This window comes from Rhinoderma darwinii, chromosome 1 (genome assembly GCF_050947455.1).
Source record: "Rhinoderma darwinii isolate aRhiDar2 chromosome 1, aRhiDar2.hap1, whole genome shotgun sequence".
Classification (NCBI taxonomy): Eukaryota; Metazoa; Chordata; class Amphibia; order Anura; family Rhinodermatidae; genus Rhinoderma; species Rhinoderma darwinii.
This window is the reverse complement of record NC_134687.1, coordinates 367,224,898-367,245,972: the sequence shown is the minus strand read 5'-3', so window position 1 is coordinate 367,245,972 and position 21,075 is coordinate 367,224,898. Positions and strand designations below refer to the sequence as shown.

General features: G+C 41.8%; 1 protein-coding gene across 1 annotated transcript in view; it reads right to left on the bottom strand.

The window, feature by feature from the left end:
- PUM3 (pumilio RNA binding family member 3) overlaps positions 1-20,828 on the bottom strand; it is a 64,804-nt gene extending 43,976 nt beyond the window's left edge. Inside the window, exons 1-7 of the mRNA XM_075827597.1 lie at positions 20,687-20,828; positions 17,931-18,025; positions 10,646-10,846; positions 9,827-9,962; positions 8,642-8,717; positions 1,985-2,078; positions 1,136-1,202 (exon numbers count right to left, since the gene is read on the bottom strand). Coding sequence (XP_075683712.1) covers positions 1,136-1,202; positions 1,985-2,078; positions 8,642-8,717; positions 9,827-9,962; positions 10,646-10,846; positions 17,931-18,015 — 659 coding nt within the window. The 5' untranslated portion in view covers positions 18,016-18,025; positions 20,687-20,828. The remainder of the gene's footprint in view (positions 1-1,135; positions 1,203-1,984; positions 2,079-8,641; positions 8,718-9,826; positions 9,963-10,645; positions 10,847-17,930; positions 18,026-20,686) is intronic.
- Positions 20,829-21,075: the final 247 nt, after the last annotated feature.

Below are 21,075 nucleotides of genomic sequence, written 5' to 3'. Positions count from 1 at the left end.
AAAAAAAAGACACGTCCGTCAAGTTCAACCAAGGGATGGGAAAAGGCAAGTAGTTCAATTCATCTGTAGGTGGTACAGATTTTAACAACAAATGCAGTACCAATTTAGCGGTGTTTTTTTTTTTGCATATAATCTTCAACCCTGCATTTATACATGTATTGTAGTGTAGATATAGAAATATTCTATTTATGTAAACACATACTTACCCCTTATGCTACATGCTAGAACATGATACACTAATACCACCACCGGCATTATAGTAAATATTGTTTTGGTAGCTTCCCCAGTAAAATGGGCTATTTAACAGGTAACTCAAACCAATTTGGACGTCGGAATGTAAAAGACCTTCGTTCCCTGTTTCGTTCACACGTCTCGATTTGATCTAGACCCAGGACTTCAACTTGCCAGTTAAATGCGACTGCGCAATGATGTTTTACCCAGGAAAACGTGTCTACCAGGTGACAGCCTGGCGCATAAGCAGAAGTAACTTGTGAAGTGATGAGACCAACAATCTGGGCATGTTCCAATAAAACAGAACGCACTCTCCTCCTCTCCCCCCACGTGTGATTAATGAGTCACATGTGACCAGTGTTCGTACTTCCCATTAGCTGGTAGTTCCTAAATCTCGTTCATTTGTTCCTCCCCCTCCACACGAAGCTGCGTTAAAACATAGGGTAGAGCACAGAACACACAGAGTACTGCTTAGCGAAGCTGTTACTTTGCATCATCCTCTGCAAACAAAACTAATTCCCATGTATATTTTACATTTAGCGATTTATTGGTACTGGCACTCAATGACAATCTATACTTATGTGCAGTGGATCTAGGGTTGCGGTGTTTTTTGGTAGAACACCTGTAGTACTCAGCTTATTGTAGCTGTGATATTTTTGTCTTTTAAATGTAGACAAATATTGATATTTGTTAGAAACCTAAAATTATAAGTTTTTTGTAGGGTCACAATAATGTACTGTTTGCAGACTTTGATTGGGTTACAAACCGTCTTAACGCCAGTAAAGTTGCAGTGCTTGCGGCCCATCCACCCACTACTTAGCGCAAACATGATTTTTTTACTGAATCTATAAAGGCCATGTGAAATAGCTTGATTTATATAACGGGGCATAATATAATAACTTACCCATACATAAGGAACTTCCTCACAATATTTCGGGCATATTTAGACTTGCTCAAGTCCACTATGTGTTCTGTAGGATACATAAAATATTTAGAATACATTATCAATGGATCATTTGAACAGATCATGTCCTGTGTTCATGGAAACTTTAATGCACAGTTTAATTAATTTCATAACTCCAACTCTCTTATATATCACATGACCCGGGACTCCCCCGCCCCCCCCTCTATGAGCCAGGGCAAAGGGCGGCCTCTCACAAAGAGTTGCTCTCACACTGGCAGACTCAAACCATCCTAGTATTATGACAACTGTAGGCAATGCGCCTGGATGGCCACTGCTTCCCCTGGCAAAAACAACTAATTGTCTGGGGTGCCAGCGGCAGCTTTAACTCCAAAGTGTTGACTCGGATGAGAAAGAAAGCCACGCTGTCAAAGAGTTATTTCCTTAACGGGTTCCCAGACAGCTTATGAGAACTGTTCATCAGAGCCTGAACAAGCTGCCGCAGTGAAAGCGCTGGTCGCAGAGAGACCCCCATGAATCTCTGTAAGGTGGGCATTAGGGAAGTATAATTATGGGTGGGGTTGGTGCCTTCCCTCCAAATTAAAGTGGCAGTTTCAGCTTTTTCCCTGAAGGGTCACTTTAAACTCTTCTCAACTCAACCATTTTCATCTTAATAAACCTTAATAATCCTTGAGGTTATGAAAGGAACTTAATCGTATTAATGGCTGATCTGTTCCAGGTTTGCCTCGAGCTATACACATGGCATCAGCTCTTCCTTGCATAATGAAACAATACCAGACTTTAAATGGTTGGCATGAAAGAATCAATGCACACAAGTAAACAATACGATACCTTTAAGTTCTTCAAATATAGCATTCCTTCTTTTCTCATCTGCATGTTTTATATAACATTGGATCACTCTGGTAGTATCGTGGGCAAATGCAATCTGTGGGGACAATACATTCCAGTTACATAATACATGGTTAAAAGGGCAAACAGAAACCTATATTTTATATTTCCCCAGTAAACTCAGCAATACAAATTACTATTCGATAGATTACCAAAGAAACCTTCTAAACTGATCAACACATAATCTGCACATGTGGCCTTCCAAAGTCTACGGACCCTGTCCCAACCAACATACAGTATTTATGTTCAAAGGAGGAAAGATTCCCAAATCATAGGTTTCCGGACAGGAGAGTGAACTTGTTTATTATATAGAAAGAAACACACTCAGATATATCTTAAATGACTCTAGTTAAAAGGTGCTTTAGATAAAATATTAGTTACCAACATAAGTAGCAATGCCCCAACATACTTCTATTATCCAAACAACTCACTTTAGGCCCCCCTGCACACAAGACAGAAATGCTGCAGATTTTCCATGCGGCTTTGCACACAGAAAATCTGCAGCGGATGACAGTACCATCCACGTGGATTTGAACAAATCTCTACCCCATGCTGTGGGACAATTTCATAGCATGAAATCAGAGCCTGCTGAGAATTTTTAAATCCGCAGCATGATCATTCTGATATAGATGTTCACAGCAGAATTCACCTTTTTAAAAGCAGAAGGTAAAATCTGCACCAAAACTTCCTGTTACAAAAATCTGCAAGAAATCTGCCATGTGTATGGGTACCCAACCGCAGCGGATTACAGTCCCAGTTATGTAGATAGGATTTGAACAAATCTCATCCACATGCTGTGGAATATTTTCCACACAGATAAGAGCTGGATGCAGATTTTAAAACCCGAAGTATGCTCATTCTGTCGTGGATGTAGAAGGGGTTAAATCTGTAACAAAATCCGAGTTACACGTGCAGATTTTGCTGTGGCTTTGCCGCGAAAAATCCACTACAAATCCGCCACGTGTGCCTCCTTCATAAGGAGTTTTTGTCCGGCATTTAAAAACTGCATTAAAACGTATGTAAATGTTTTTTTTAAACACCAGAAAAAAAATTAAAATCAACATACCCAGAGCATGCTGTGAACAAGATTTTTTTTCTGCTGTTTTTAAAGTCCTATCGAAAAGCTTATGGGAAAAATACCACAAAAAAAACCATACCCAGAGCATGCTGCGTTTTGAAAAAAAATGCCACTGGACCCAACTAACGCCACAAACCAAACGCCTCGTATGAAGCTTTTTTAACCCCTTAATGACCGGGCCATTTTGCACGTTAATGACCAAGGATTATTTTTTGTTTTTTCACGGTCGCATTTCAAGAGTCGTAACTTTTTTTCCCGTCGACATAGCCGTATAAGGGCTTGTTTTTTGCGGGACGAGTTGTATTTTGTAATTGTACCATTTTTAGATGCTTATAATATATTGATTAACTTTTATTAACTTTATTTTAGGAGAGAATTGAAAATAAGCAGCTATTCCAGCATTGATTTTCACATTATAAATTTACGCCGTTTACTATGCAGCGTAAATAACATGTTAACTTTATTCTATGGGTCGGCACAATTACAGGGATACCAAATATGTAAAGGTTTTATATGTTTTCCTACGTTTGCACAATAAAAACCCTTTTAGGAAAAAATTACTTGTTTTTCCATCGCCGCATTCCAAGAGCCGTCATTTTTTTATTTTTCCGTCGATGTGGCCGTATGTGGGCTTGATTTTTGCGGGCCAATGTGTAGTTTTCATTAGTACTATTTTGGGGTACATAGGACTTATAGATTAACTTTTATTTTATTTTTTATGGGGGGAATGGGAGAAAAGAGAGAATTTTGCCGTTGTTTTTTTGGACGCCGTTCATCCGGCGGTTTAATTAATGTGTTCATTTTATTGGTCAAGTCGTTACGATCGCGGGGATACCATATATGTGTATGTGCATGTGTTTTGACACTTTTACTGAATAAAACCACTTTCTGGGCAAAAAAAGTTGTTTTATTTGATTTTGACTGTAATTATTATTATTTTTTTTCAACAAACTTTATTTAACTGATTGACATTTTTTTTTTAAGTCCCACCAGGGGACTTCACTATGCGATGTGCCGATCGCATATATAATGCTTTGGTATACTTAGTATACCAAAGCATTATTGCCTGTCAGTGTAAAACTGACAGGCAACCTGTTAGGTCATGCCACCGGCATCGTCTAACAGGCAGTTGTGGAAGACAGACCTGGGGGTCTTTGTTAGACCCCCGGCTGTCATGGAAACCCGACGGCGACCCGCGATTTGTTTGCGGGGGCGCCGATCGGGTGACAGAGGGAGCTCCCTCCCTTTGTCAAACACATTAGATGCCGCTGTCACTATTGACAGCGGCATTTAACCCCTTAGTGACCACCAATACGCCTTTTCACATGAGTCACTAATGGGCTTTAGGCTAGGCTGACGCCTTTTCACGTCAGCCTAGTCTAAGTTCTGATGACAGCTGAGCTCCTGCTCCAACGCCCGCGATCGAAGTTTACTTCGATCGCGGCCGTTTAACCCGTTAAATGCCGCCGTCAATAGCGACCGCGGCATTTAACTTTCTTTACAAAGTGAGTGAGCTCCCTCTGTCACCCATCGGCGGCCCGCGAATGCAATCGCGGGTCTCCGATGGGGTGTCATGGCAGCCGGGGGCTTGATAAAAGCCCTTAGGTCTGCCCTGGACATATGCCTGTTAGGACGCGCCGGAGGCACGACTTAACAGATTGCCTGTCAGATTTACACTGACAGGCAATAATGCTCTGGTATACGAAGTATACCAAAGCATTATAGCAGCGATCGGAAGATCGCACAGTAAAGTCCCCTAGAGGGACTAATAAAATAAGTCATCAAAGTGAAATAAAGATTATTAATAAAAAGTACAGTAAAATAAATAAAATCATTTTTTTCCATAAAAAGTGTTTTTATTTAGTAAAAGTCCAAAAAAAAAAAAAAAAGTACACATATGTGGTATCGCCGCGACCGTAATGACTCCATTAATAAAGTTAATATGTCATTTAAAACGCAAGGTGAACACCGTAAAAAAAAACGCAAAAAACCATGGCGAAATTGCCATTTTTTTCCATTGCCCCCCAAAAAAGTCATAATAAAAATGAATCAATAAGTCCCATGCACCCCCCAAAACAGTACCATTCAAAACTACGTCTTGTCCCGCAGAAAACAAGCCCAAAAAATCACTACATTGATGGAAAAATAAAAAAGTGACGGCTCTTGGAAAGCGACGATGCAAAAACAAATAATTTTAGTTCAAAAGTGTTTTTATTGTGCAAAAGTCGTAAAACATAAAAAAAACTCTACATATGTGGTATCGCCGTAATCGTACCGAACCATAGAATAAAAGGTAACATGTTATTTACGTCGCACAGTGAACGGCGTCAATTTAAAAACGCATAGAACAATGGCGGAATTTCAGGTTTTTGTTATAATCCCCCCCAAAAAGGTTAATAAAAGTTAATATAAAAATTATATGTACCCAAAAATGGTGCCATTAAAAAGCACAACTAATCCCGCAAAAAACAAGTCCTCATACAGCTATGTAGACGAAGAAAAACGTTATAGCTCTTTGAATGCGACTATAGAAAAACGAATAAAATAGCTTGGTCATTAAGGCCTAAAATGGGCTGGTCACTAAGGGGTTAATGGGTTAAACTGCCGGAATCGGAGCGTGCTTCGATTCCGGCAGTTGCAGCAGGAGCCAGGCTGTGTATAAAAGCCGTGCTCCTGCCGCTGATCGCGTGGGTACACTGGCAGTACCCGCGCCATCACAGGACGGATATATCCGTCCTCCTGCGCGAACCAGCAGCTGCTGAGGACGGATATATCCGTCCTTCGGCGTTAAGGAGTTAATATTTCACTATAGAAACATTAAAACAACATTTGGCTGCAGCGTTTTTGACCTAAAAAAAATGTTATGAAAAACGCAGCAAAACTATGTGTGGACGCATTGTGTCCGAAATCGTGCCAACACATAGATCGGCGCATTTTTCAAAATTGACTACAGGAAAAAAATTACTTTAAAGTCTCACACACACGGCCGTGAATTTGCGGCCATATACTATCCGCAATTGCGGATAGTATAGAACACATGATATCCTATGGGCCAATAGACACGACAGTAGTTTACACAGGACATGTCATTATACGGTCCGAAATTGCGGTCCGGGCTCATCGAAATCCATGCACATATTGTGTGTGCAGGGTCAGTCATTGCGGACGGCCCACGAATGACACTCCGCGGCCTATCTATGCCGTACTTACGCACCGTGCACACCTCTACGGTTGTGTAAATGAGGCCTTATTGTAAATGGCCGCACCGTTACGCAGCTAGACGCCAGTTTACCACATGGCCATTAACAATGAAAGTGCCTTTCCCTGTAGTGAATTTAGAAACCGCATTGATCTTGGTGTTAGTCCAACCTAATAACAATTGGGATAATATAGCAGATGTGAGGAGCTCAAATTCCCCACATTCCCAGTATCCTTAATGGAGAGCAGAGAGGCTGTTCAAATCAGCACAGAACAAACACAACCTGGAACGTGGAAAGCATCTGAACATTTGGATTCCCTTCCTGCTGCTCTCCCCATTGCCAAATCATTTATATATGGAAGATGCAATTCCCTAACTTATTAAAGGGACTTCACAGTGAACACTTCACTTAAACAGAATTACTCCCACTAATAGTGGAAGAAATCCAAAAAGGAATCAGTGAGGGAAATTCAAACTGCTCCGATTTCTTTCAGCAAACTAAACGTTTCCATATACAGTGAACTATAAAAAGGTACAAGTGTGGCGTAGACAATACACTGTTGTGGTACGATCTTTAGCAGAGGTTCCCAACCTTTCGTATGTGGTGAGCCACTATTAAATACAATAGATACTGTTGAGCCACACGGAATATCAAAAGCGAGTAAGATTATTAAAAAGATATGACCTAGTTTTACCATAGTGTTAAAAGGGTTGTCCACGCACAGACAACCGATGACCTATCCACAGGATAGGTCATCAGTATATGATCGGTGGGGGTCCAACACCCGGACCGCACACCGATAAGCTGCTCCAGCTGCCTGTGCGCACGGATGTTATGAAGGGTATGCAGAATTATAAGCCAGGAGCAGATAGCTCAGACTACCACATAGCGGCCGTGCTGCAGAACAGCAACTCTGCTTGAATAGGAGAAGAGCTGCAGTACTGCAGCTCGGCCGCTATGCTGTAACCAGAGCCATCTGCTTCCGGCATAGACATCCGGTGCCCAGAGTTATGACCTATTGTAGCTTTATGCTAATGAGTTTCTTAATGGACAACTGGGCGTGTTTTACTTTTTGGCCAAGTGGGCGTTGTGGAGAGAAGTGTATGACGCTGACCAATCAGCGTCATACACTTCTGCCCATTCATTTACACAGCACATAGCGATATAGCTATATCGCTATGTGCAGCCTCATACACACACTATAACGTTACTGCAGTGTCCTGACAATGAATATACATTACCTCCAGCCGAAACGTGATGTTTATTCAGAATCCTGATACTTCTGTAGCGTCTGTGTGATATTTACAGCAATGCAAGTGTAATCTCGCGAGATTACGATGTAACCTGTCATTTCAAACTAGATTACGCTTCCTGTGCTGTAGTGTCGGGATTGTGTTAGAAAAGTGTCAGGATTCTGAATAGACATCACGTCCTGGCTGGAGGTAATGTATATCCATTGTCAGGACACTGCAGTAACGTTATAGTGTGTTTATGTGGCTGCACATAGCGATATAGCTATATCGCTATGTGCAGTGTAAATGAATGGGGAGAAGTGTATGACGCTGATTGGTCAGCCTCATACACTTCTCTCCAGAACGCCCACTTGGCCAAAAAGTAGAACACGCCCAGTTGTTCATTAAGAAACTCATTCGCATAAAGCTAATATAGGTCATAACTCCGTCAAAAATGATTGTTTTTCTAAATAAAAAAACACTGCTGTAATCTACATTACAGCGCCGATCACATCATGTACAATATAGGGCACTTATACTGTGGTGACAGAGCCTCTTTAACTGCAAATAATATCTTTTGACCCTTGCACGGTGACAGGGAACCTAATGGAAAACTCTAATTCACCAGCTATATTTTCAGATGGATCCTTCGGATTCTATTTAGAGCAACAACAAACTGCTGGTTATGCATTACCCTAATATTTTATGCACTGTACCTTATGTGTGTATATATTTTCTGCTGACAGTAAAGTGGAATGTTACGATGATAGTACGGAGTAGAGAACATATATTTTGAGGTCCAATATGTACCAACAGAATGTTAAGGGTATAAATAGAATAACTGCTTATATGTATCAGACTTCCTTTCACATACACTCCAATAATCAGCTCTCAAGAGAAACTAAAAAGGCACATGTAACTGTAATGTAGATTGACCAGTTATGTAATCTAGTTACACTGACTTATGTTTCTTACATTCAGCTGCTCTCATTGATTCTTTCCTAAGTAAAAGCAATTAAATCCTGAGCATAGAGCGTGTAATTGTCATATGATGTGGTCCGACCCTGGCTGAAGGATCAGCTCAACTTACGCTTTTCACATTCCCTCGAAGCATCTTCTCCAGTTCATCCATCAGTTTGGATCTCTTTTTGGCATCACAGTCTTTTCTGGACACAAAAAGGAAAAACAGAACGTAAATTATCTTTACAAGGATTAATACAAATGTAAACTCTACCAACTATGTAAACAAGCAATAATAAAGCTATATCTAAAACAGTGTCGAATTTATAAAACTAATTTGCATTACAGTCGTTTTCTGCAAATAATTTATATAGTCAACGTCTGCTACTTTTTAAACAATAACCATATGGCCATACAATGACAGCTCACCATGCTCTCCAATTTTTCCCACTGCATGTTAATTGGATTTTCTAGATCTGATCTATATTCCTGTGCATTGTACTGTACTACATTACACATCTTCCACGCAATCACAACCAAATTCACATGTGTGTGTGTGTGTGTGTAGACTTAAGGTTTTTTTTTTAATCCCTCGGCATTTCAGAAGGCATAATTTTTTCTGTTTACTTTTCTGGCCTCTCTGGGTTTTATTTCTACTCACCATGGAGTCCCTAAGGGTTCTTATCACAGATGAATAGGCACTCAAGAGACACCGTATTCTCCCCTACAACTAATGCTCCGCAATATGGCACGCAATGGAATATGTGAAACCGAAATCACCGGCTCATGGCGGTACAGTAATACGGTCAGGTGCATGTGCTATAAAGTGTTTCTGCATTTATTGTATGGGTTATTACACTTCTGGGGATAAAAAAAAAAATACATGTATGTTATTTATCTAAGTGGAAGGTAAAATCTGGCACTCAAAACATGGTCAATACTGGGGTAATAACAACCGATCCAGTTGTTGTCTTATTACGGTATTCAATTTAATTGTAATAACCCAATAAGGAATTGTCTTTACGATACAATTAGACATTTTCTTTAGGACACCACTCCCCTCCCCTCTTTGATCTGTATGACAGGGGCCATGGGACCTCCAGTGTCGTGACCAGACCCCAGCTAATCAAATATTTTTGGTATATTCTATCTACATCTGTTTTATCTTTATTTTTTTATCCTTAATATGCTTACATACTTCTTTGGCCACTACATAACCTTTTGTATAATTAGGATACTGTTACAACACAATTAAGAAGAAGGGTCATTCTCGTTGCATTATGGTAACTGGATGTAATGGCTCCTAGAAGCATACCTTCTGATATTCTCCCAAATCTGCTTGGACTTTGACATGATTTCATAATTACTTTTGTCATTACTCTGTCGGGTCTGCTTTAACTCCTTTTTCTGCTTTTTGAAGTCATCCCACTTTGGTTTCTTGGCTTCAGAGCCTGTGACAGGAGAAAGTGATTTAATAAATTGTTCAGTCTTTTCTAAACCATCGATTAATACAGATTTCCTTTGTCATACAAAAAGAGCACGTGCCTGCAGAATCATCCAATTCTAATAATGGGAAAGAACCTGACCATATTTCAGAGTACATCTGACTAGTAATAGTCTCAAAACTAACCCGGTGTAAAGGCTTGTCAGGTTATCAGAACTTCTATTCCAGACCCCAAAAAGGAAGCTAACAAAGTACTGGCAGAGTTTCAAGGAATCTGTGCATGCGCAGTCTTTGCAATGATAGCCCATATATCCACATAGAATTCTTTACATCTACCTCACCCTCTCAAATATTCTTTTGTACTCCTGTATGAAAACTCTATAAAAAGATAATTTGTCAGACTTTGTTATTGTGAGCTATGTTTTCAATGTAAGGGGTGTGGTGTAGGGACTAGAAAACAAGGGTTGCTGGGACATATAGTCTAAAAGGGTGGTTTACAGTGACACGAGTGCAACCTGCATGTCTGCCTAGGAGATAGGGCACCTATAATCTGGTGACAGAGCCTCTTTAAACTAAAATGGTAAATTGGATTAACCAGTGAATAACCCTCAATATGTAATATTTAAATATGTATTTTATATTCAAGTCCATTCCAGCTAAAATAACTGTAGACAGTTTTAAGTAACGCACCACTTTCTTGATCCTCTCCTTGTCGCTTTCTCTTGTTTATGAAGCCATCATTCTGTTTTCTGTTTTTCGATGTAAACTGTTTAACACCGGCTTTACCTCCTGCATGGTCCGGTTTCTTGTTGCCCTTTTCAAACTTCATAGGTTTACGATTGACCTTTGGGCTCTGTTCTGTATTTTTTCCATGTTTTTGGGTACCAAGTGCTAACGAAAAAAACAAAAAAAAACATTTCATTTCAGAAACAGTGTCAATAAGGCTGCGGGAGGGGGCCTGCATTAAAAAATTAAGCTCTACAGCTATGAGCTGGCAAAATAGAGCCTAGTACTTCTAAAACCAGAAATAACAGGAAGTATTTTAGACAAATGATGCACACAGTATGCAAGAGCTTAAAGAGTAAATGTATTTTCGCAGATCTTTTGATAGGTCATAGAGACCTATCAGAAGTTTTTATCGGTGCAGGTCTGAGTGCTAAGTGACGGCCCATCCCTGAACCGAAGGGACAGAAGCGCTCAGATGAGCGCTCTGCACCTTTGGCTATGATTAGTGCACCTTGATAAGCTGAAGACAGGCTCATAGACGTTCTATGTGAGCCCCTCTTCAGGCTGACAAGGAGCGCAGGTCGCTGAGCACTTCTGCACCTGGACCCTGACCGTTCAAATCTTCTGATATGTCCCTGTGACAAAAGTTTTGCATAAGTGCAGTTACTATTTAAAAGTGCTGTCTAGTTTAGAACATCCATTGTTATACACCCCATTCGTGAATTCAGAGTTAAATAGGGGTTTCCCCTATTCTGGATCCTAATTTCTTGGTCAGATTTGAGAGCGGTTACATAGAGCATCTCTCGCTCTGGTGGACCTGTCCTGCATTATACAGACAACACTTCGATATGAATGGGCATTATGTAATACTTAAATTCCCCTGTGGCGGCACTGCAGGGAAATTTAAACCCCTACTGTCAGGTTTCCTCACAGATTACAGCTGATCACTGGGGATCCCAGCAGCGGTACACTATGTGATCAGTTTATTGTCAAGGAACACTTCTTACAAGTACGGAGATTAAACTGGAGAGCCCTCGTTAGTTCCTTTCATAAGAAGCACTGTATGGGGACGAGCGCTCGTTACTCCGATCGCTCGTCCCCACACATTTCTATCATGTTGGCAGCACATCTCCCTGTTTACACAGGGAGATGTGCTGCCAACAATGAAAACATTTTGGGCTGCATAAACCACACAATCAGCTGATGGACGAGCGTCTGCTCGTTCACCGGCTGACCGTTGGCCCGTTTACACGGGGCAATGATCGGGAACGAGTGTTCGGTGAACGCTCGTTCGCTCGAAAATTGGCCCATCTAAAACGTCCGTAAAGTGGTTTGCCCATCAGGTACATTTATGGCATATACAAAGGTTTAGGGGGCCCGTTCAAGAGATAGATGCGGGTCCCATAGGTGGGAACTGCATCTATCTGACATTTATGGAATATCCTGTGGATATGCCATAAATGTCCATGATGGGCTAGCAGTTCTAATCTAGAGGGTGAACTAAAAAAAAAACAAAAAAAAAAACTCAGGAATCCATATGAAATTGCTATAGAGTAGGAATCACCTTCTGTGAATTTATCAATAATGATATTTAAAAACAATATAAAATAGGCACCTTCTTTTTTCCTTCGAATACTCTTGTTTTATTTTTCTATTAGGCTACATGCACACATTGCAGAATTTGGTGCACAAAACTCGCATCAAAACCCCAGGAAAATCTGCACCTAATAGTGCATTTTTTTTTTTACACATTTTTACATTTTGATGCGGAAATAGTTTTTTTTTTGTTTTTTTTTAACTCTAATCAGTTACAATTCGCAAGCGGAAATGCAAGATAAATTGACATGCTGTGGATTTTAAAATGCGCAAATCCGCAGCATAATGCAGTACCAGCAAAGTAAATGAGATTTCTTGAAATCTCATTTACACATCGCAGATTTCAATTTACGTGCAGAAAAAATCTGCAATGTGTAGATGAGATTTCTTGAAATCTCATTTACTTTGCTGGTACTGCATTACGCACAAAAATACGTGTGGCAAGTCCGCACGTAATACGCATCGTGTGCATTTGGCCTTAAAGGGGTTTTCGGAGTTTGCATTTTATGTGGTCACTATTCTTAGGCTCTCCTCCACACTAACTCTTTAATTAACTTACGATTTCAAAAGTGCCCCGTTCCTCTGCTCTCATCACACATCACATGACCTCGGACGTCACATTTCCCTAACTTTCTTCTGAGGTGCTGTATACTGGTCACATAGGCTTGGAGCCAATAGTCTTAGCCCAGTATACGACATGTCACTAATGAGGCGTGTACTTTCACAGCAGGGGAACGCAAATGCGCGGTCCCCGCTACTTTCTATTAGGGATGTCACGATACCAGAATTTGGACTTCGATACCGATACTTTGTGTAGTATTGCGATTTCGATACCAAAACGATACTTTGCCAACAATAATAAAAATAAAAAAAAGTTCTTCAATTTTCTGATGTGTGGCATGAGGTGTGCGTGATGAATTTTGAATGTGCCTCACATTAATAGTAATTAACCCCATCATGTTTCTCAGTCATAATGGGTTAAGGTGTGAGGTACATGATGGGGTTAATTACTATTAATGTGAGGCACATGGAGGTTAAATTCATCACACCTCGTGCCCCACAATAAGTGAAAGAAAGCAGTTTTTATTTTATTTTTTTACAGCGTACATCATAAATGATGCAAAAAAATTGTTGTGCAGGTTATTACAGCCGAGGCAATACCGAATATGTATATTTTATGTATTCAGACTTATTTTAATGTTTATTGTAAAAAAGGTGTATGTGTATTTTTTAAAATTTAATATTACTTTACGTTTTTACTTAATTTTTAAATGTTAATGTACTGACATATATCTATACGCTGATAGTAATGTACTGGTATATATCTATATACAGAGAGTACACACAGACATATCTATATTACAGTACATTAGCCTGTGTACTGATCGTACACAGGCAGTTGTTAGGACATACCTAAGTATGCCCTAACAGGAAATATGGTAGGACAGCCCTGGGGATTCCTGTGATGCGATCCAGGGGCATCCCCCCTTCTTTTCCCCTGAATGCTGCAGTCAGCTTTGATCGCAGCATTCAGGGGAATAACGGCGGAGATAAGAGGTTTCTCTGATCTCCGCCGTTCTAGAGCGGGGCTGCAGCTGTGTAATACAGCTATTGCCCCGTTCCTGACATTAGGTGCGCGCGTGGTCAGCCGGAGGTGATGCGGCCGGTGCTGCACTAATAAGCGGCGATTCAGGCGCTGAAGACAGAACATAGGGATGCTTTTCAGTCCACCCGCCATGTTCGGTCTTCAGTGCCGCCGCTCATTAGTGCAGTGCTGGCCGCATCGCATCATCCAGACGGCGTGCACTTGTCAGGAGCGGGACATTGACTGTATTACACAGCTGCAGCCCCGCTCTAACAACATTCATGTATTACTATACTTAGCTGTGCGGCCGCAGAGATCGAAATACATGAAATAACGGTATCGAACCGTTTGGGGGTGCAGAGTATCGAAACAGTATCTAAGTTTCGATGCATCCCTATTCTCTATAGCGCAGAATGTCAGGCGGTGACAACCGGGAGTAAGGAGATACACCGGAATGTCAGGGAGGAGCATAATACAAGCTGCTCAGAGCCTGTAAGTAAACAAAAATGCCCACAGAGCCATGTCAACAAACAGCACCCTACGGGGTATGAGAGGCATGTTAGGTAGTGATTTTTTCATAGAAAAGAGGTCATCAAGTTGCTTACAGTTGGGGAAATTAAATTTGGGGGGGGGGGGGGCGGAGAATCTCGGAAAACCCCTAAGAGGAGGAGCTGTCACAAGCTCTTACAAAGTGAGTTATTAGTAATTGCCGCGGTGTCTGAGTCCAGTGGTGTTTGCTGCTTACTTCTGTGTCCCCCCCGTTGCTGAGATATTGACCCTTTTTCATTTATTATACAATATGTAAACTAAGCGCTGGCTAGCGGGCAGAGCTAGCAGAAAGCCTTTGACGCAGACCTATCAGCGTGAGGCTGTTTCCTTCAGACACTCCTAGGCCAGCGTCATCGCGTGAGACTCAGATCTATCTAGGTAGTATACGTATGGGAAAAATGATCAGACAATACCAGTTATATCATGTCTGAAAAATCACACTGATGACAAAGAATACAACCAGTGTCCCTAAATATTACAATAAAGATCATGAAAGAAAAGGATTATACACTCCAGTAGAAACATATGAGCAATGCACTTGGGAAATAAATCACTCTGCCACTGTTGAATAGCTATGGCATATCCTGTGAATATGTTATAAATGTCGGAGATGAAAATATCCCTTTAACCTAAAGGACGGTGGGAAATTTTTAATTCTGTGTGGCTGTCCTATATAACCATCAGATAGTGATTCTATTCCCTACGGCAGAGTAGATCAGGGGTAGCCAACCTTTTTTGTACGGTGTGACGATAAAAAAAAATAATAATAATAAAAAAAAAATAATCAAAGACACTTAGTCTTTGATAATTTATTTTTTTATCAGTGTGCCATGCAAACATGAAAGTCATAAAAGACAAACTGTTACCAGGTATGTGATATAAATCAATTAAACTTACATTTCAGCGTGTGCCTTGTCCTTGACTTTCTTTGCCAAGATAAATCGATCTGTGGTGAATACGAGGTGACTGAGAAGAAAACAGGCCCCAGAGTGATTGACAGTAAGCCCCCTACATGATGGGCTGAGGATGGAATTCATATGTGAGGAGATCTGCTCACACAGATACTCACAGGAGACAGCAGCTACTAAACACCAGCTTGTAGGGGCTGCTCACAGAAGAGTGGCTACTAAACACCAACTTGTGGGGGGCTGCTCACAGAAGAGCGGCTACTAAACACCAACTTGTGGGGGGCTGCTCACAGGAGAGGAGTGGCTACTAAACACCAACTTGTGGGGGGCTGCTCACAGGAGAGGAGTGGCTACTAAACACCAACTTGTGGGGGGCTGCTCACAGGAGAGGAGTGGCTACTAAACACCAACTTGTGGGGGGCTGCTCACAGGAGAGGAGTGGCTACTAAACACCAACTTGTGGGGGGCTGCTCACAGAAGAGTGGCTACTAAACACCAACTTGTGGGGGGCTGCTCACAGAAGAGTGGCTACTAAACACCAACTTGTGGGGGGCTGCTCACAGAAGAGTGGCTACTAAACACCAACTTGTGGGGGGCTGCTCACAGAAGAGTGGCTACTAAACACCAACTTGTGGGGGGCTGCTCACAGAAGAGCGGCTACTAAACACCAACTTGTGGGGGGCTGCTCACAGAAGAGTGGCTACTAAACACCAACTTGTGGGGGGCTGCTCACAGAAGAGTGGCTACTAAACACCAACTTGTGGGGGGCTGCACAGAGATTTTCCTGCGGGGTGCTAAACACCAGCTTGGGGGGGGGGGGGGGGTGCCTGAGAAAAATCTGCTCAGAATTTTTTAATATTTTCAGTGATTTATAACAGAACTTTAAAGGGGTTTTCCCACGAGGGACATTTATGACATATCCACAGGATATGTCATAGATGTCAGATAGATGCGGGTCCCACCTCTGTGACCCGCACCTATCTCTAGAACGGGGCCCCCTAAACCCCATTCTAGCTTTGTCTGCTATCACGGACTCCGGGCCACTTCCTGACTTTATGGTTGGGAGTTACAAAAACAGCATAGCCCCCAGAGCTACGCTGTTTCCGTAACTCCCATAGTAGTGAATAGCAGTTACGGAAGCAGCGTAGCATGCGAGCTACGCTGTTTCCACCTTCAGCCGACACACAAAGAAGTAGAACAGGGATTAGGGGCCCCGTTCTAGAGATAGCTACAGGTCCCAGTGATGGGACACGCATCTATCTGACATTTATGACATATCCTGTGGATATCCAAAGAAGTAGTAGGACAACAGCACACGTCTTCAAATCATCAAAGTGGTTTTATTGTCAAGACATCCACAAACGACAAGCAACGTTTCGACCCATAGTGAGTGAAGGGTCTTTGTCAAGACCCTTCACTCACTATGGGTCGAAACGTTGCTTGTCGTTTGTGGATGTCTTGACAATAAAACCACTTTGATGATTTGAAGACGTGTGCTGTTGTCCTACTACTTCTTTGGATATACATCGTGCTGGAGTGGGTTTGCCTGGCTTGACAGCGTGCACCGCACCATACTCGGGACTAGTGCTGCTTCAAAAATCTCCTTTTTTCTGATATCCTGTGGATATGTCATAAATGTCCCTCGTGGGAAAACCCCTTTAACTTGTAGCTCTTATTTTACAGGTAAACCCGTAATGTTGGCGGCGGCGACGACGATCAGGAGAACAGAGAGGACAAAGAGTGGTGCTGCATTGCGTCTTTGCCAAGCACACAAAACAGCGCTGCCCAGTGTTCAGCGCCGAGAAACACAAACAGCAGAGCAGAGCGCCGCTTCATTATTAAATCAGCAATCTCATAGCTCAAACTGAAGTGCCGCTCTGCCGTCCTAAGGAAGCGGCACGCTCATCGCTCTAACCCTCTCTGCCCGTGTCTCTCCATGTGTTCAGCGCTGCAGCACACAACGGCTCTGGACACGTTGAGAGCGGGTGCCGTAGGTTGCCAACCCCAGATGTAGATGAAGTCATACATTACACTAAATACAGTAAATCAGACTATGGCAGGAATCTAAGATTGATGATGTTCGCTTGAACAAATGTCAGGCTAACCATAGTAACACTGACCTGAGCTCCGCATATACATACAGAGTGGTTTTGCTAGGATAGGAAGAAGAAAAATGTATCCTATAGCAACCACGGTGATCAGATTGAAAAAAGGTTTTGGTAGGTCTGATAATAGCTGGGCTAGATCTGATGACCATTTACAAGCACTGGTTAGGCTTCGTTCACATCTGAATTCCGTCGGAATGGTGTCCTGACTGACAAAAACCATAGGTTTCTGTTTCCATCGTCATTGATTTCAATGGTGACGGATGCGGTGCCAATGGTTTCCGTTTGTCTCAGTTGTGCAAGGGTTCCGTGGTTTTGACTTTATGAATAGCATAGTCGACTACGCTATTGATTCCGTCAAAACGATGGAACACTCGCACAACTGAGACAAAACGGAAACCATTGGCACCGCATCCGTCACCATTGAAATCAATGGGCTCCACTCCGACGGAAAGCTCCGTTCATAAATACGTACAATTCCATTTAGAAAATGAATATAGTTTTACCTTTTTTCTTAAACACGCCACTCTTAGGTGATTTCTGCTGAGGCTTCGGTTTTGTTTTCATCTGTTTTTTGCCTTTTGCTTCCATAATGAAAGCTCTATAAAAAAAAACAAGAAATGTGAGGCATTTAGAACATGTTGGCAGCGAATAATAAATAGATGACATTAAGGCCTCATGAACACGGCCGTAACCGTGTGCACAGCCCGCGATTACAGGCACGGATGGCGCGGAGTGTCATCCGCGGGCTGTCCGCAATCTCTGACAATGCACATAAAAGATGTGCATTCATTTTAATGGTGCCGGACCGAAATGGCGGACCGTAAAATGACTTGTCCTGAGTTTTTGCGGTCCACAATTGCGGCCCCCACAAGGTCCGTGCAAACCACGGTCGTGTGTATGGGCCCATAGAAATAAATGGGTCCGCAATTCATCCAGACTTTTGCGGGCGCAAAAACACATTAGTGTCCAATAATAAAGAGGCTCTGTACTGATAACAGATGGCATAACTCTAGGGTGGTCGTCCGATACGTGCTGCGTTAAACCTACACTTCTTAGCGCTCGCTAAAAATAATAATAATCACTCTTAAATTGTTGTTCATAGGAATGTTTTGAGTAGCTTCAAAATCCCTTCAGTCAAGTGAGTCACTAGTAATTATTCTTTTTTTTTTAATCACTACAAGGTGAGATTTCTGAGGAGTTTTAAAGAGTACCAGCTAGTTTCCGCCATCGAGCCATATGAAAGTTGCTTTGTAATCTCTGGAAAAAACTTTCATTAACCCACTTTATTGAGGGGTATAGTCGGCATTTAGACCCCACAGGTTTTTTTTTGCTGCATTTCATGGAATTAGGCTGTGAAACTGAAAATCACATTTTCCTGATAAAACGTGCACATTTTTTATTTTTAAAAAGAAGAAAAAGCCCCCCCAACATATGGAAATCAATTTCTCCCGATTACCGCAACACCCCACATGTATTGCAGAGCCTCTGAGGTACCAGTACAGGGGAAACCCCCGAAAAGTGACCCCATTCTGGAAACTAGACCCCTTGAGGAATCCATTGTAGTTTTCTTGGGGTGCATGTGACTTTTTGATCAGTTTTATTCTATTTTTAGGTGGCGTGGTGACTAAAAAACAGCAATTCTACTATTGTTTTTTTATTCTATTTTTACCGTGCGCTATAAATGACATATTCACTTCATTCTGCGGGGCGATACGATTACGGCGATACCAGATGTTTATAGTTTTTTTGAATGTCTTATGGAATTTGCACAATAAAATACTTATTCTAAGAGCCAGAACTTTTTTATTTTTCAATCAATAAAGTCGTGCGAGGACTTATTTTTTGCGTAACGAACTGTAGTTTCGATCAACACCATTTTTCGGTACATGCGACATTTTGATTTCTTTTTATTCGATTTTTTTGGCAGGTGAAGTGACCAAACAATTGTGATTGTGGTTCGGTTTATTATTATTTTCTTTTAAGGCGTTCACCGCGCGGGATAAATAAAATACTTTTGTCATTCAGGCCGTTACGGACGCGGCGATACCAATTATGTATGGTTTGTTTATTTTTTAATAATAAAGGACTGATAAGGGAAAGAGGGGGATTTTTACTTTTATTATTTCCATTCCGACTGCGATATTGATTTAGTCAAACACAACGGTGACAAATGGAAACCGTTAGCATTAAGATCAATGGCGATGCAAACGGTAGCTAAGATTTCCGTTTGCCTTTCCGTTGAGGTGTTTCCCCGACGTAAAGTTCAGACGGAACCCCTCAACGGAAAGACAACGCTGATGTGAACAGGCCCCAACTGTACTGAGAGAAGGGGAGAAGCCATGCACTTTCACAAACTTAGGCTGTTTACTGGCAATATTTATTTTCATTGGGGGTCACAGTGTGCAGCCCCATTTTTTTTTGCAAAAACAATACCGGAACTGTAACGGAAACCAGACAGAATGCATTATAAGGCCGGATTCACACGAGCGTGTGTGAGTTTTGCGCACGCAAAAGGCACTTAACAGCTCCGTGTGTCAGCCCCGTATTATGCGTGGCTGAGTGATTTTAGCGCAGCCGCCATCATTATGACACTCCGTTTGGAAACAGAAAAGCACGTGGTGCTTTTCTGTTTACATTCATAGTTTGACAACTGTTGCACGAATCACGCTCATCCCACGGAAGTGCTTCCGTGTGGTGCGCGTGATTTTCACGCACCCATTGACTACAATGGGTGCGTGATAGGCGAAATACGCACAAAGAGCGGACATGTCGTGAGTTTTTCACAGCAGTCTCACGCAACTGTCTGCACAGCCCCATAGATATAGGTTCGTGCGAATCACGCTGGTTGCACGGACGTATATCCCGTTCGTCTGAATAAGCCCTAAGTCAATGGGGTCAGTCACGATTTGTTGGGAAACATTAAAAAAACAAAACCTGACATGGTGGCCACGACTTGGCTCTAAAAAGCAGACTAGTGTGAGACTTACTGGAACATTTTTGAGTGGTCCTCATTGTTACAGTCTATTACTAGCAAATAACGATTTCAAGGAATTTTAGTTTTAAAAGTTATTCATTTATGAGCGGTGACGGCAGGAGCAACAGGCATGGGAACAGTTTATTATATGTACAAACGTGCTATATACGGGAGAGGCCATGCCGATACGACAGGGCTATATAGTATGTGTATGCAAAAACCAGGCTGAGAAAAGCGGCAGAACGGTTACCAGGGAGATAATTACCTACTCACTACACTACTCACCGTTTTATAGATGCAGCCCCGTTCTAATGAGTACGCTTTCCGTGCCAACCGATACACACGTGTGGCCCGAACGCAGAAGAAACCCTACTGCGCATGGGTAATGTCCGCGACTTACGTCTACGTAAAAAGTCGTCAAGCGAAACCTCAGACTGTGTTAATGAAATAAAGCTTGTTGAGAATGGATGAACGTCGCACAGCCATATTGGTTGTGGGCAGTTAATACGTCCCTCGGAATGTATGATTGTATGTGCGTACGTTAGATAACACGTGACTATTGTAGTTTTTCGATGGAACATTCGTTAACTCGCTGCGTGGAAAAACAAGGTCGAGCTTTATAAATGCTCGTCCAGGAACATGAGCAACATAATGTGTGTGTATATCTATAGATT